The 15,797-nt window shown below is 38.2% G+C and overlaps 1 protein-coding gene across 1 annotated transcript in view; it reads left to right on the top strand.

Moving 5' to 3' along the window:
- LIN9 (lin-9 DREAM MuvB core complex component) overlaps positions 1-15,797 on the top strand; it is a gene marked incomplete at its 5' end in the record, with an annotated part of 110,433 nt that overhangs the window by 88,938 nt on the left and 5,698 nt on the right. The window contains one exon of the mRNA XM_079942702.1: positions 14,445-14,570. Within this exon, the coding sequence (XP_079798828.1) occupies positions 14,445-14,570 (126 nt within the window). The remainder of the gene's footprint in view (positions 1-14,444; positions 14,571-15,797) is intronic.

The raw sequence follows: 15,797 nt of genomic DNA, 5'->3' as shown, positions 1-15,797 counted from the left end.
ATAAAATAAATAAATAAAAATTTTTTAAAAAGAACATAGACTTGAAAAACACAGTTAACAAACTTGATCTCATTAGCATATGTAGACAATTATACCTGCCAACTTCAGGATACCTATTATTTTCAAGCCCACATGGAATATTTACAAAAATCAATTGTAGGGCTTCCCTTGTGGCGCAGTGGTTGAGAGTCCACCTGCCGATGCAGGGGACACGAGTTCGTGCCCCGGTCCAGGAAGATCCCACATGCCGTGGAGCGGCTGGGCCCATGAGCCATGGCCGCTGAGCCTGCATGTCCGGAGCCTGTGCTCCACAACGGGAGAGGCCACGACAGTGAGAGGCCCGCATACAGCGCAAAAAAAAAAAATTAATTGTATGCTGGTCCTAAATCAAATTTCAACAAATTGCAAAATGATTAGAATTCTCCAGAATAAGTTCTCTGATCACAGTGCAAATAAGCTTAGAAGTTAATAACAAAAGGATACCAAGAAAAAAACTCATGCTTGAAAATTAGAGAATGCAGTGCTAAATAAACCATAGATCAAAGAATGAATTATCAGGAAATAGAAAATGTTTTTAATTTAGTGGTATTGAAAATTATATATCAAAATCTTGGTGTGCAGCCATGCCTATTTTAGAATAAAAAACATGTTTAAATTGAAGAAAGACTGGAAAATCAGTAAGTTAAGCACCTATCTCAAGACGTTAGAATAAGAACAACAAATTAAATCCAAAGAGAAAAATAATGAAATAGAAAACAAACCTAGGGACTTCCCTGGTGGTACAGTGGTTATTTCTCCTGCCAATGCAGGGGACACGGGTTCGATCCCTGGTCTGGGAAGATCCCACACGCCGCAGAGCAGCTAAGCCCGTGTGCCACAACTACTGAGCCTGTGCTCTAGAGCCTGCAAGTCACAAGTACTGAGCCCGCTTGCCACAACTACTGAAGCCCACATGCCTAGAGCCCATGCTCCACAACAAGAGAAGCCACCGCAATGAGAAGCCTGCTCACCGCAACAAAGAGTAGCCCCCGCTCACTGCAACTAGAGAAAGCCCGCTTGCTGCAACTAGAGAAAGCCCACATGCAGCAACAAAGACCCAACACAGCCAAAAATAAATAAATAAATTTTTTTTAAGAAAAAGGAAAACAAATCTAAAATAGGACTGGACTTCCCTGGTGTTGCAGTGGTTAAGAATCCACCTGCCAATGCAGGGGACATGGGTTTGAGCCCTGGTCCAGGAAGATCCCACATGCAGCAGAGCAACTAAGCCCGTGCGCCACAACTACTGAGCCTGCGCTCTAGAGCCCGCGAGCCACAACTATTGAAGACCATGCACCTAGAGCCCATGCTCCGCAGCAAGAGAAGCCACCACAATGAGAAGCCCGCGCACCGCAATGAAGAGTAGCCCGCGCTCGCCACAACTAGAGAAAAGCCCGCACACAGCAACGAAGACCCAGCGCAGCCAAAAATAAACTAATTAATTTTTTTAAAAAAACGGAAGAAAGAAAGAGGGGACATCACAATATCACCTACAGACATAAATAAGATCTTGAGAGGATACTGTGTTATTGAATTTTATGTGATTGAATTTTGTCCCCTCCAAATTCAGAAGTTGATGCCTTAAGCCCAATATGACTGTATTTAGAGATAGGGCCTTTAAGGAGGTAATTTGGGTTAAATGAGGCCATAGGTTGGGGCTCAGATTAATAGGACTGGTGTCCTTATAAGAAGAGGGGAAGAGACACCAGAGATTTCTCATGTGTGCACAGAAGGAAGGCCATCTGAGGGCACAATGAGAAAACAGCCATCTACAAGCCAGGAAGAAAGTTCTCATCAGAAACCATCCCTGCCAGCACCTTGATCTTGAACTTACAGCCTTCAGAACTACAAAAAAATTTATTTCTGTTACTTAAGCCACCCAGTCCATGGTGTTCTGTTATAGCAGCCTGAGCAGACTAATACATATTATAAACAGCTACCTGTAAATATGTTTGAAAATTGAGATGGAGACAAATTCCTAGAAAAATACAACTTGCTAACATTGATATAATAAGAACTAGAAAGTCTGAATAAGCCTATCACTACCTTATAAATGAATCTGTAGTTTAAAACTTGACCACAAAGATCCTACAACCCCAGATGAATTCTTCCATACCAGTGAATTCAACCAGGTGTTTACCATTACCATCAACTTTCAAAAACTTTTTCTAGAGAATAGGAAAAAAACAAGGAGCCTTTTCCAATTCATTTTGTAATGCTTGAATAATTTGATATCAGAACTTAACAAAGATATGACAAAAGAGAATAACTACTAGCCAATCTCATTCATGAATGTAGGTGACAGAATCCTAAACAAAATATTAAAAAATGGGAATTTGTTAGTATGTTTAAAAAGGTACATCAGGGCTTCCCTGGTGGCGCAGTGGTTGAGAGTCCGCCTGCCGATGCAGGGGACACGGGTTCGTGCCCCGGTCCGGGAAGATCCCACATGCCGCGGAGCGGCTGGGCCTGTGAGCCATGGCCACTGAACTTGCATGTCCGGAGCCTGTGCTCCGTAACGGGAGAGGCCACAACAGTGAGAGGCCCGCATACTGCAATAACAAAACAAAAACAAAAAAAAACAAAAAGGTACATCATCACAGCCAATAGATTTATTCCAGGAATGCAAGGAGAGTTTAACATTCAGAAATAAATAACTGAAGTCTAGAGCCACCGAAGATGATGATGGTCTCCACAGACAAATTATGAAAACAGAATATAAAGCCTGGAAGCTAGAATGACCTAGATATCCAGAAACTCCTCCATTAGTTAGATTTACAAGAAAATTTAATATGGGTAGAATATTTCCATTGGGATGGTAGATTCACAGAACATACCAGTGTTAAGCAAAATGTCATAATTCATATAGCATTAAAACATTACTTCAAGAACTAGGAAGTCTAATGATGTCCAAAGAAAATATGAAACTTCCACAGACATCCATAGAACAAACAGACAACAATTGATTTTAGAGGATCTCCAGCTTACTGTCTTCGTTATTACAGTGCAAAACACTCAAACATTTAATAAAACTATTCCAACTGATTAACATGATATGGTCATTCATTGCTAGTAAAATATTTAAAACATGTACACTCATTATGTTTTCAGACAACAGGAGGAAAATGTACCACTCTATTTTTTTTCTCATATCCAGGCACTGTCATTTAAACATAAACCTGTAATTCAGGTTTACGGGATAAGATCAAGGGAAGACATATCAGAATGCTTTAGAATAAAACTGTTTCCAAAAGAAGGAAAAGCCTAAATCACATGCTTCCTTGGCAAAAGAGTTGAAATTTAAATTGTTTAAGGTAGCAGGTAAAATGAATGCTGTTGCTAATTGTGTTGATTTTTGAAGAGTTACTAACTGCTAGTAGTATCAGAAGTATGTTCAGGATTGGTTGATACCTGTATTCATTAAAAACAAATGGTGGGGCTTCCCTGGTGGCGCAGTGGTTGAGAGTTCACCTGCCGATGCAGGGGACACGGGTTCGTGCCCCGGTCTGGGAAGATCCCACATGCCGCGGAGCGGCTGCGCCCGTGAGCCATGGCCGCTGAGCCTGCGGTTCCGGAGCCTGTGCTCCGCAACGGGAGAGGCCACAACAGTGAGAGGCCCGCATAACGCAAAAAAACAAAACAAAACAAAACAAAACAAATGGTGGAGAAGGATGGAATTCTATTCAGAGTAGCTCCTTTGTATAACATGCAATAAACATGATAATTATTTTGTTCATAAGCTTTGTTTAACAAACCATACCCTTAAGTTTAAGTGGAATCATCAAAAAGGAAATAGGTGTGTGGTATGTGATTTGAGATTAGTTTTAAAAAGTAAATAAAGTGTGGAAAGTATCTTCAGAGACTATGCCATTTCTATTATGTTGATGTAATATATGTGCAGCCTTGTAGAGGTAGTAAAAATCAAGTTATATCCTTTAATCTTAACATACCTATTATTTATTCTGTTTTGTATATTATTTGTGAGTTGGAATTTTGCAGAGTATTTCAGGGACAAATACAGATTATTCAATTAGTTTAATTCCTTCTTTGCAGAAGGAAGACTCCCAGGTATTGTAAGGAGATTTTTTTAATATATCCAGAACTATTATTTTAAAAAACCTTCAGAAGTATAGCAATTCTTTCAGATTTATGGATTACAGATTTTCTTGGTATACATTTTTTCCTAATTTTCTGTGACACATCAGGTTAGTGACATTGAACTAATTTAATATTTACGTTAATCCCAAGTGATTTTAGCACTGACTAGGAGTAATTTTATCTACCCTATCCCTACCCAGCCTCTGCCCTAACAAATATTTAATTTAATTTAATTAATTTAAATTAATTTTGAAGCTGCTAGCTAATTTCTGTTCTGTTTTTACCAAAATGACCTGAGTAGTTCACTATTTTTCATCTCAAAGAACTGGACATACTACTTTGTCCAGTATATTTTCTGATGGAATTTATTTAAAAAATGGAACATTGGTCTGATAAAGTCTCCTTTAATTTTGGAAAACTTAATTGTTTATCTAATACTTTACTCAGCAAAAGCAAACTACAGCCGCAGTTGTCAAAATACGAAATTAGATGTTCAGACTTTCAATTTGTAAAGCAAAGGGAGGAAAATGATTTTAAAATATTTAGTCACTTTTATGATACAACAAGGACAAATTTCTCAGCCATACACCTGAGAAGTTTTTATCAAGTTCATTCAGAGTTAAAGCTTTGAACTACCTTTTCTTGTCCAGATTACGTAGTATGTTAAAGTCAGTGAAAGTTTGTCTAAGCTTATTGACTTCAATATGCCTTTTCTATTTTGGATTATTAAAATATTTTTTAAATACATATACAAAGCATCCACATAGAAATTAATAGTGCATGTGGAATTTATTAAAATAGATTTGAATTGCCTCAACACTATTAGATATTGAACTAGCAGTCTCAGTATCTAATAATTGCTTTTCCACTTTGGAAATTTGACTTGTCATACATGGACATTAATAATAATTCAAGAGTGGAAAAGGGGATATCCCTGAGAGTTCTGTCTTAACCATTTTTAAAACCATGTATTAGTGGCTTTGGAAAACTCTGAATACTATGTTCTCTGTACTCCTTCCCTCTCTCCATCCACCACTGTGAAAGTTGGTGTTTTCTTGCCCTGAATATGTTGTCAGAATTGTCATATCATGTTTGTTAGTCCTCTTTTATTTTTGAGATTATGCATCTCTGCAGAAATTTCCTTACTAGTTAACTAGTCCTGAAAGTAGAATACATCCAAGAAAAAAAAAAAGTCCATTTTGTGTGCCACATTCAACCTGTATGTGACAACCTAAAGCAGCGGTCCCCAACCTTTTTGGCACCAGGGACTGGTTTTGTGGAAGACAGTTTTTCCCTGGACCAGGGGTGGGGGGCGGGGGATGGTCTCAGGATGATTCAAGCATGTTACATTTATTGTACACTTTTTCTACTATTATTACATTGTAATAGATAATTAAATAATTATACAGCTCACCATAATGCAGAATCAATGGGAGCCCTGAGCTTGATTTCACTTGCCACTCACTGATAGGGTTTTGATATGAGTCTGCAAGCAACTGATTTATTATGGTCTCTGTGCAGTCAAACCTCTCTGCTAATGATGATCTGTATTTGCAGCCGCTCCCCAGCACTGGCATCACCACCTCAGCTCCACCTCGGATCATCAGGCATTAGATTCTCATAAGCAGTGTGCAACCTAGATCCCTTGCGCACACAGTTCACAGTAGGGTTCGCACTCCTATGAGAATCTAACACTGCCACTGATCTGACAGGAGGCAAAGCTCAGGCGGTAATGTGAGCAATAGGGAGCGGCTGTAAATACAGATGAAGGATGAAGCTTGGCTCGCTTGCCTGCCACTCACCACTGCTGTGCAGCCTGGTTCCTAACAGGCCACGGACCAGTACCAGTCCATGGCCTGAGGGTTGGGGACCCCTGACCTAAAGCACATTAGCTGATTATATAGGAGGGATTGATAGGAAACCACGCTTAATTATAGTAACTTATTTAAAAGGGCAGGTTTTTAAAATAACAGCCTTATTGAGGTATTATTCACATACCATACAATTCACCCATTTACAGTAAGTGGACAGTTCCGTGGTGTTTAGTTTACAGTTCAGTTCACAGGTTGTGCAGGCATCATCATAATCAATTTAAAAACATTTTCATTATCCCAAAAAAGAAACCCTGTATTTTTTCCTCATTTCACCTCTAACCACCCCCCCACCCCAAACCTAGGCAATCACTAATCTAATTTCTGTCCCCCTATTCTGGACATTTAATGTAAATGTGATCATTTGTGACTGTATTCTTTTACATAGCATAATGTTTTGAAGGCTCATCCATGTTGTAACATGTATTAGTACTTTTTTTTTTTTTATTGGCTGTGCAGCTTGTGGGTGGGATCTTAGTTCTCTAACCAGGGATCGAACCCAGCTCCTGACAGTGGAAGCATGAAGTCCTAACCACTGGATGACCAGGGAATTCCCAGTACTTTTTATTACCAAATAATGTTACATTGTATGGATATACCACATTTTATTTATTTATTCATCATTGAGGGACATTTGGATTGCTTCCACACTGGCTATTATGAATAAGGTGACTATGAACATTCAGGTACAGGGTTTTTGTTTGTTTGTTTGTTTGGCTGTTGGGTCTTTGTTGCTGCTCGCGGCCTTTCTCTAGTTGTGGCGAGCAGGGACTACTCTTCGTTGTGGTGTGCAGGCTTCTCATTGCGGTGGCTTCTCTTGTTGCGGAGCACGGGCTTTAGGCACGCGAGCTTCAGTAGTTATGGCTCGCAAGCTCTAGAGCACAGGCTCAGAAGTTGTGGTGCATGGGCTTAGTTGCTCTGCAGTGCGTGGGATCTTCCCGGACCAGGGCTCGAACCCGTGTCCCCTGCATTAGCAGGCAGATTCTTAACCACTGCACCACCAGGGAATTCCCAATATCATACTTATTAGTGAGTGTTAAAACCTTCTCTTTAAGATTGGGAATGAGATAAGGAGGCCTACTATCGCAGTTTTTATTCAGTAGTACACAGGAGGGCCTAGCCAGTGTAACAAAGCAAGAAAATGACGTAAGAGCTATAAAGATTGGAAAGGAAGAAATAAAACCGTTTTATCCACAGATAATGTGGTTGTGTACCTAGAAAATGTAAAAGAATCTGCAGATAAATTATTAGAATTAATAAGTGAGTTTAGCAAAGTTGCTACATTCAAGGTCAGTTTTTTTATTTAAGCAGTTGTGTTTCTATATATCAGCAATAAGCAGTTATAAAATGAAATTTCAAAAATACCATTTAAAACTACATACCTTGATATAAATATAGCATAAGATATATTCAACTTCTATATAGAAAACTATTAAATGTTGAGAGAAATTAAAGAAGACCTAAATAAAAAGCGAGATATTCATATTCATGATTTCAGACACTATCTTTTGTAAAGGGGTCAATTTCCACCAAATTTATCCATAGATTGAATGTAATCTCAATCAAAATCCCACCTCTGTGTGTGTGTGTGTGTGTGTATAAGTGCGTTCAAATTGACAAGCTGATTCTAAAATTTATGTGGAACTGCAATAAGGTAGGATGACTTACTCTTGCATATCAAGACTTATTACAAAACTAGAGTTATTGAAGACTGTGTGCTACTGGCACAACATGGGCAAAAAGACCATGGAACAGAATACAGAGCCCAGTAATAGACTTGCACGTGTACAGACACTTGATCTATGACAAAGGTGGTTCTGCAGAACAGTGAAGAAAGAAAGGCCTTTGAAATAATGGTGCTGGATCAGTTGGTTATCAGTATGGGGAGGGGGTAAATCTCATAACATAGCCAGACGACTGGCATTTTAGATCTGAATGTGAAAGGCAAAACTATAAAGCTTCTAGAGATAATATAGGGGAATATTTTTAAGACCTTGGGATAAGAATTTTTTAATGAAATAAATAGAATATAGAAAACAATAACCGTAAAAGAAAAGATTGATAAATTGAACTACATTAAAATTAAAAACCTTTGTTCATCAAAAGATACAACTACAAGAAAAGGCAAGCCACAAAATGGAAGAAAATATTTACAGCACATATAATTGATAAAAAGCTTGTATCCAGAATATATAAAGAACCCTAAGTCAATAAGAAAAATATATGCAGCCCAATAGAAGACAGGAAAGAAAATTGAACAGATATTTTTAAAAAGAGGATATTCAAATTAGCAAAAAATTTTTTGAAAAGTAGTAACCTCAGTAGTAATCAGAGAAATGCAGATTAATACCACAGTGAGATACCACTCACACCCTCTGAAGTGGCTAATATTCAAAGACTACAGTATTAAAGATTGGTGAAGATATGAAGCAGCCAGAACTTTCTTATTCCATCACTTTGGGAAACTATTTAGATCTATCTACTAAAATTGAACAAAGTACAAAATGTCATAGCTGCACTATTCACATTGGCCAAAACCTAGAAGCAGGCCAAATGCCCAACAACAAATAGAACAGTAGAATGGGTGAATATATCATATTTCTACAAAGGTATAATATACAGCAATGAATGAACTAACTACAGATATACACAACAGTGTGGATGAATGTCACAAACTTAATGTTAACCGAAAGAAGCCAGTAACAAAAGACTGCATATATTGTATGATTGTATTTTATATAAAGTTCAAAAACTCAACTATAATGTTTGATGTCAGGATAATGGTTACTTTGGAGAGAGATGAAAGAGAATTGATTGTAAGGTGACACATGGAGGGCTTCTGGGGTGCTAGCAATGTTCTGTTGTTTGATCTGGGTAGCTTTTTCCCATTATCATTTTGTTGAGGTTATCACTGATGTACAAGAAACTATACCTGTTTAAAATGTACAATTTGATGGGATATATTTGTGTGTGTATACATAGACATATGCGTCCATGAAACCATCACCACAAGCTAGATAACAAATATTTCTATCTTCTCGCTTCCCCCCACCAATTTCCCAAGCCCTTTGTAATCCATTCCTCCCTCTACTTCAGGCTCCAGCAACTACTGATCTAATTTCTATCATTATAAATTCATTTGTATTTTCTAGAATTTTATATAAATGGAATCATACAGTATGTACTCTATTTTTGCCTGGCTCTTTTCAATCAGTATAATGAGTTTTGATTCACCCTCTTGGTGGCACGTTTCAAAGTTCGCACAATATTGTTCCTTTTTATTGCTAAGTAGTATCTCATTGTATGGCTGTAGCACAATTTGTTTATCCATCTGTCAATGGACATTTGGATTGTTTACTGTTTTTAGTTATTGCAAATGAACATTCATGTGCATATGCAAAAAGGTGTGCATACAAGAATGTTTATTGCAGCATTGCTTGTAATAGCAAAAAAAAAAAAAGGTAGAAACAATATGTCCATCTAAACAGGAGTGGTTAAATAAATCATGGGACAGCCATTCTTCTGGAGCACTATGTAGTTCTTTTTTTTTTTTTTTTTTAATAAATTTATTTATTTATTTTTTGGCTGTGTTGGGTCTTCGTTGCTATGCATGGGCTTTCTCTAGTTGCAGCGAACAGAGGCTACTCTTTGTTGCAGTGTGCGGGCTTCCCATTGCGGTGGCTTCTCTTTGTTGGGAGCACAGGCTCTAGGCACGCAGGCTGCAGTAGTTGTGGCATGCGGGTTCAGTAGTTGCGGTTCGCGGGCTCTAGAGCACAGGCTCAGTAGTTGTGGTACACGGGCTTAGTTGCTCCATGGCATGTGGGATCTTCCTGGACCAGGGCTCAAACCTGTGTCCCATGCATTGGCAGACGGATTCTTAACCACTGCACCACCAGGGAAGTCCCACACTATGTAGTTCTTAAAAGCAACAAGCTAGATCTGTCTATATCAACATGGAAAGCTCTCTAAGACACATTAAGTAATTGGACAAATTGTGGAATAATATTTATAGTAGGATCTCATTTTTATAAAAAGCTATACAGGGCTTCCCTGGTGGTGCAGCAGTTGAGTCTGCCCGCCGATGCAGGGGACACGAGTTCTTGCCCCGGTCTCGGAAGATCCCACATGCCACGGAGCGGCTGGGCCCGTGAGCCATGGCCGCTGAGCCTGCGCGTCCAGAGCCTGTGCTCCACAACGGGAGAGGCCACAACAGTGAGAGGCCCACTTACCGTAAAACAAAAACAAAAACAGAAAAAAAAAAAAAAAAGCTATACATATATGTGTATAAAATGCCTTGAGAAAGTGACTGGAAAGCTGCAGACCAAACTATTAATAATACTGTACTGCACATTAGAAAGTTGCTAAGAGAGTAAATCTTAAAAGTTCTCATCACAAGAAAAAAATTCTGTAACTGGTGATGGATGCTAACTGACTTATTGTAGTGATCATTTTGCAATATATACAAATATAGAATCGTTATGTTGTACACATGAAACTAATAGAATGTATGTCAGTTGTACCTCAGCTTAAAAAATAATTACAAAATAAAAAAAAAAATTATTTATTTATTTATTTTTTTTTTGTGGTACGCGGGCCTCTCACTGTTGTGGCCTCTCCTGTCGCGGAGCACAGGCTCCAAACGCGCAGGCTCAGCAGCCATGGGTCACGGGCCCAGCCGCTCCGCGGCATGTGGGATCTTCCTGGACCGGGGCACGAACCCATGTCCCCTGCATCGGCAGGCGGACTCCCAACCACTGCACCACCAGGGAAGCCCCCAAAATAATTAATTTTTTAAATGACTTATCCCTTCCCTAATCTCCTTCTGACATTCTTTCCCTTCCTTCTCTTTCACTGCATCAGACCCAGTGGTGGAGGAATTGTTTTTTGTTTTTTTTTTTAACATCTTTATTGGAGTATAATTGCTTTACAATGGTGTGTTAGTTTCTGCTTTATAACAAAGTGAATCAGTTATACATATACATATGTTCCCATATCTCTTCCCTCTTGTGTCTCCCTCCCTCCCACCCTCCCTATCCCACCCCTCTAGGTGGTCACAAAGCACTGAGCTGATCTCCCTGTGCTATACGGCTGCTTCCCACTAGCTATCTATTTTATGTTTAGTAGTGTATATATGTAGTATATTTAGTATATTTAGTAGTGTATATATGACATATATGTATATGTATGTCCATGCCACTCTCTCACTTTGTCACAGCTTACCCTTGCCCCTCCCCATATCCTCAAGTCCATTCTCTAGTAGGTCTGTGTCTTTATTCCTGTCTTACTAACTAGGTTCTTCCTGACATTTTTTTTCTTAGATTCCATATATATGTGTTAGCATACAGTATTTGTCTTTCTCTTTCTGACTTAGTTCACTCTGTATGAAAGTCTCTACATCCATCTACCTCACTGCAAATAACTCAATTTCGTTTCTTTTTATGGCCGAGTAATATTCCATTGTATATATGTGCCACATCTTCTTTATGCATTCATCCAATGATGGACACTTAGGTTGCTTCCATCTCCTGGCTATTGTAAATAGAGCTGCAGTGAACATTGTGGTACATTAGTCTTTTTGAATTATGGTTTTCTCAGGGTATATGCCCAGTAGTGGGGTTGCTGGGTCATATGGTAGTTCTATTTGTAGTTTTTTAGGAACCTCCATACTGTTCTCCATAGTGGCTGTACCAATTCACATCCCCGCCAGCAGTGCAAGAGTGTTCCCTTTTCTCCACATCCTCTCCAGCATTTATTGTTTCTAGATTTTTTGATGATGGCCATTCTGACTGGTGTGAGATGATATCTCATTGTAGTTTTTTTATTTATTTATTTATTTTGCGGTACGCGGGCCTCTCACTGTCGTGGCCTCTCCCGTTGCAGAGCACAGGCTCCGGACGCACAGGCTCAGCGGCCATGGCTCACGGGCCTAGCCGCTCCGCGGCATGTGGGATCTTCCCAGAATAGGGCACAAACCCGTTTCCCCTGCATCGGCAGGTGGACTCTCAACCACTGCGCCACCAGGGAAGCCCTCTCATTGTAGTTTTGATTTGCATTTCTCTAATGATTAATGATGTTGAGCATTCTTTCATGTGTTTGTTGGCAATCTGTATATCTTCTTTGGAGAAATGTCTGTTTAGGTCTTCTGCCCATTTTTGGATTGGGTTTTTTGTTTTTTTGTTATTGAGCTGCATGAGCTGCTTGTAAATTTTGGAGATTAATCCTTTGTCAGTTGCTTCATTTTCAAATATTTTCTCCCATTCTGAGGGTTGTCTTTTGGTCTTGTTTATGATTTGCTTTGCTGTGCAAAAGCTTTTAAGTTTCATTAGGTCCCATTTGTTTATCTTTGTTTTTATTCCCACTTCTATACTGCAAAGCTACAGTAATCAAGACAGTGGTACTGGCACAAAAACAGAAATATAGATCAATGGAACAGGATAGAAAGCCCAGAGATAAACCCACGCACATATGGTCACCTTATCTTTGATAAAGGAGGCAAGAATATGCAGTGGAGAAAAGACAGCCTCTTCAATAAGTGGTGCTGGGAAAACTAGACAGCTACATGTAAAAGTATGAGATTAGATCACTCCCTAGCACCATACACAAAAATAAGCTCAATATGGATTAAAGCCCTAAATGTAAGGCCAGAAACTATCAAACTATTAGAGGAAAACATAGGCAGAACACTGACATAAATCACAGCAAGATCCTTTTTGACCCACCTCTTAGAGAAGTGCCAGAGGAACTCTGACTGATGCAGTCTAGCTTCAGATCCAGTGTGCTTACCACTTATTGGCTGTGGTACATGGACGTCAGATTCCTCCATATGTAAAATGGGAATAATTATAGTACCCTTCTCATGGGATGGTTGTAAGGATTCAGTGAGATTCTGTTAAACACTGGAACAGTGCCTGGTACATTATTAATAGTGTGTGCTGTTAAGCAAAGCATTTAACTTTCCTGGACTTCAGTTTTCTCATCTGTAAAATGACAAGGCTGAACAAGATGATCTCTAAGGTTTCTGTTAGCTTAAACAATTACAATACTGTGATTTAGTGCTAGTGTTAGTAATTTATCCCTATCAGTCTAGGTATACTTTTCCCTTCTTAACTGTACTTGTTTCCCTGGTACGTGATGATCTGCTTTCTCAGAAATCCTCTGAAAAAAGAAGTGTGGTTAAACTTGGCTTGACTGAAGACGTCTCATTGCAGCATTTGTAACTGGAGCAGAATGGATAGTGTAGTTTATTGGAGGTGTTATGAAGAGAGGAAAGGAAATGGAATCCAAGTCCATTTACACTTACTGGTAGGAAGCAAATATGAAATGATAGCAGTGATGATAAGAGTTAATATTTACTGAACATTTTCTATGTGGAAGGTAATATACTGGCATATATTATTTCATTTAATCTTTACCATAATCTCATTAGGTAGATGTTCTTGTATCCCCATTTTGAAGATGAGGAAACGGGCACAGAGAAATTAAGGAACTTGCTTAAGGTCACACAGCTAGTACATAATGGAGTTGGAATTTGAACATATAATGTGATTCTAGCACCCATGCTTTTATCCATTGTGCTATATTGAATTGATTCCAGGTGGAGAATCAATTGAGATTTAGTAACTAGAACACTTCAAATGAATATATATAATTTTTTACCAACTTTTTATTTTTAAAAATGATAAAGTTATAAAAAAGTTGAAAGATTTATATAACATATATATAGATTCAACAATTTTGCTTCATTTAATCTCTCTCGTGCTCTCTCTCTCCTCTCTCTCTCTCTCTCTCTCTCTCTCTCTCTCTCTCTCTCTCTCTCTCTATATATATATATATATAGACACACACACACACACACACACACACACACACACACACACACACACGATCTCTGTTTTTTAAAAGGTAAATGACAGGGACTTCCCTGGTGGCGCAGTGGTTAAGAATCCACCTGCCAATGCAGGGGACACAGATTTGATCCCTGGTCTGGGAAGATCCCACATGCTGCGGGGCAACTAAGCCCATGTGCCACAACTACTGAGCCTGCATGCCACAACTACTGAAGCCTGCACGCCTAGAGCCCATGCTCCGCAACAAGAGAAGCCACTGCAGTGAGAAGCCCGCGCACCACAACAAAGAGTAGCCCCCGCTCGCCGCAATTAGAGAAAGCCCGCGCACAGCAACAAGGACCCAACGCAGCCAAAAATAAATAAATAAATATATTTTTTTAAAAAAAGAGTAAATGACAGGCATCATGACACTCCTAAGAACCATCTCCTAAATAGCAATAATACCATTATCACATTTAAGAAGTATAACATTGAGTACAGACTGTTTTAATTACTTTTAGTCTATTTTGAGTAAGTCCAATGTCCTGTTGGAAATTGAAATCACATTGTTAAAAATTTATCAAAATCTGACTTTTTTTTTTCTTCTCAGAAATCATATTCCATGCCCATTGGCATTGAATTTCAGCGGAGATATGCAACAATTGTTCTAGAGCTTGAACAACTGAACAAGGACCTAAACAAAGTTTTGCATAAAGTTCAACAGTACTGCTATGAGGTAGGTAATTTGTATGAATTTCCCTTGAGGGGATTGTGACCTCCAGTCTTTTTTTTTTTTTTCCACTCTTATCTGAAGCTTAATACTGTTACATCACATTTTAGAAAATCCAAATTAAGCCAAGATCCTGTAGCAGAACCATATTTTATATATATTTCTATTCCTTACAGCATCAGTATTGAAGAGTGCTTTATACACAGTGAGCTATCAATTCTGTTGGTTTTCTGTTTGTTTGAATTACAAATGATTATATTATAGCTCTCCTGAAATTTAGAAATATCCAGAAAAATAATTTCTTTTAATTCCACTACCCCAAAGACTATATTTTGGTTTACTTCCTCCTAATTTTTTTTTTTTTACCATACATACTTTTTCTCACAAAGTTATGATCATGCTGTGCATATAATTTTGTTTGGTCCTTTTTAAACTTTATATTTGGGAATTCCCTGGTTCAAACTCCGTGTTTTCACTGCCGAGGGCCCAGGTTCAATCCCTGGTCAGGGAACTAAGATCCCGCAAGCCATGCGGCGTGGCCAAAACAATTTAAAAAATAAATAAAAATTAAAAAAATAAACTTTACATTGAACTATAGATTCTTGAAGTTCAGTCACATAGATTATAGGGTTATTTGTGAATTATCATTACTGTTATCATTATCATGCACATATAATTATATATATGAAGGTGGTTCAACAGGTTCACCTAAAATTTGAGTTTCTTACTGAAAGGTAAGAATTAGATGATTGTGATGAGTTTAGTGTGCTCCTGCATTTGCTTTCTTAGAGGCTGTATATTTCCAATAAAGCCACTCTTATTTTTTTTTTCAAGTATAGTTGATTTACAGTGTTTCAGGTGTACAGCAAAGTAATTCAGATACATATATATATGTATCTGAATTTTATATATATATTATATATATAATTATGTATATTCTTTTTCAGATTCTTTTCCATTATAGGTTATTACAAGATATTGACTATAGTTCCCTGTGCTATACAGTAGGTCCTTACTATTTATCTGTTTTATATATGGTAGTGTATATCTATTAATCCCAAATTGCTAATTTATCCTTCCCCCACCCCTTGGGAAACCCTTTGGTAACCCTTTATATGTCCCCTTTTCTGTGTCTGTGAGTCTATTTCTGTTTTGTAAATAAGTTTATTTATATCATTTTTTAATCTTTTTTTGGTATCATTTTTTTAGATTCCATGTTTAAGTGATATCATA

This window comes from Stenella coeruleoalba, assembly GCF_951394435.1.
Source record: "Stenella coeruleoalba genome assembly, chromosome: 1".
NCBI classification, from domain to species: domain Eukaryota; kingdom Metazoa; phylum Chordata; class Mammalia; order Artiodactyla; family Delphinidae; genus Stenella; species Stenella coeruleoalba.
This window is presented reverse-complemented; position numbering and strand designations above follow the sequence as displayed.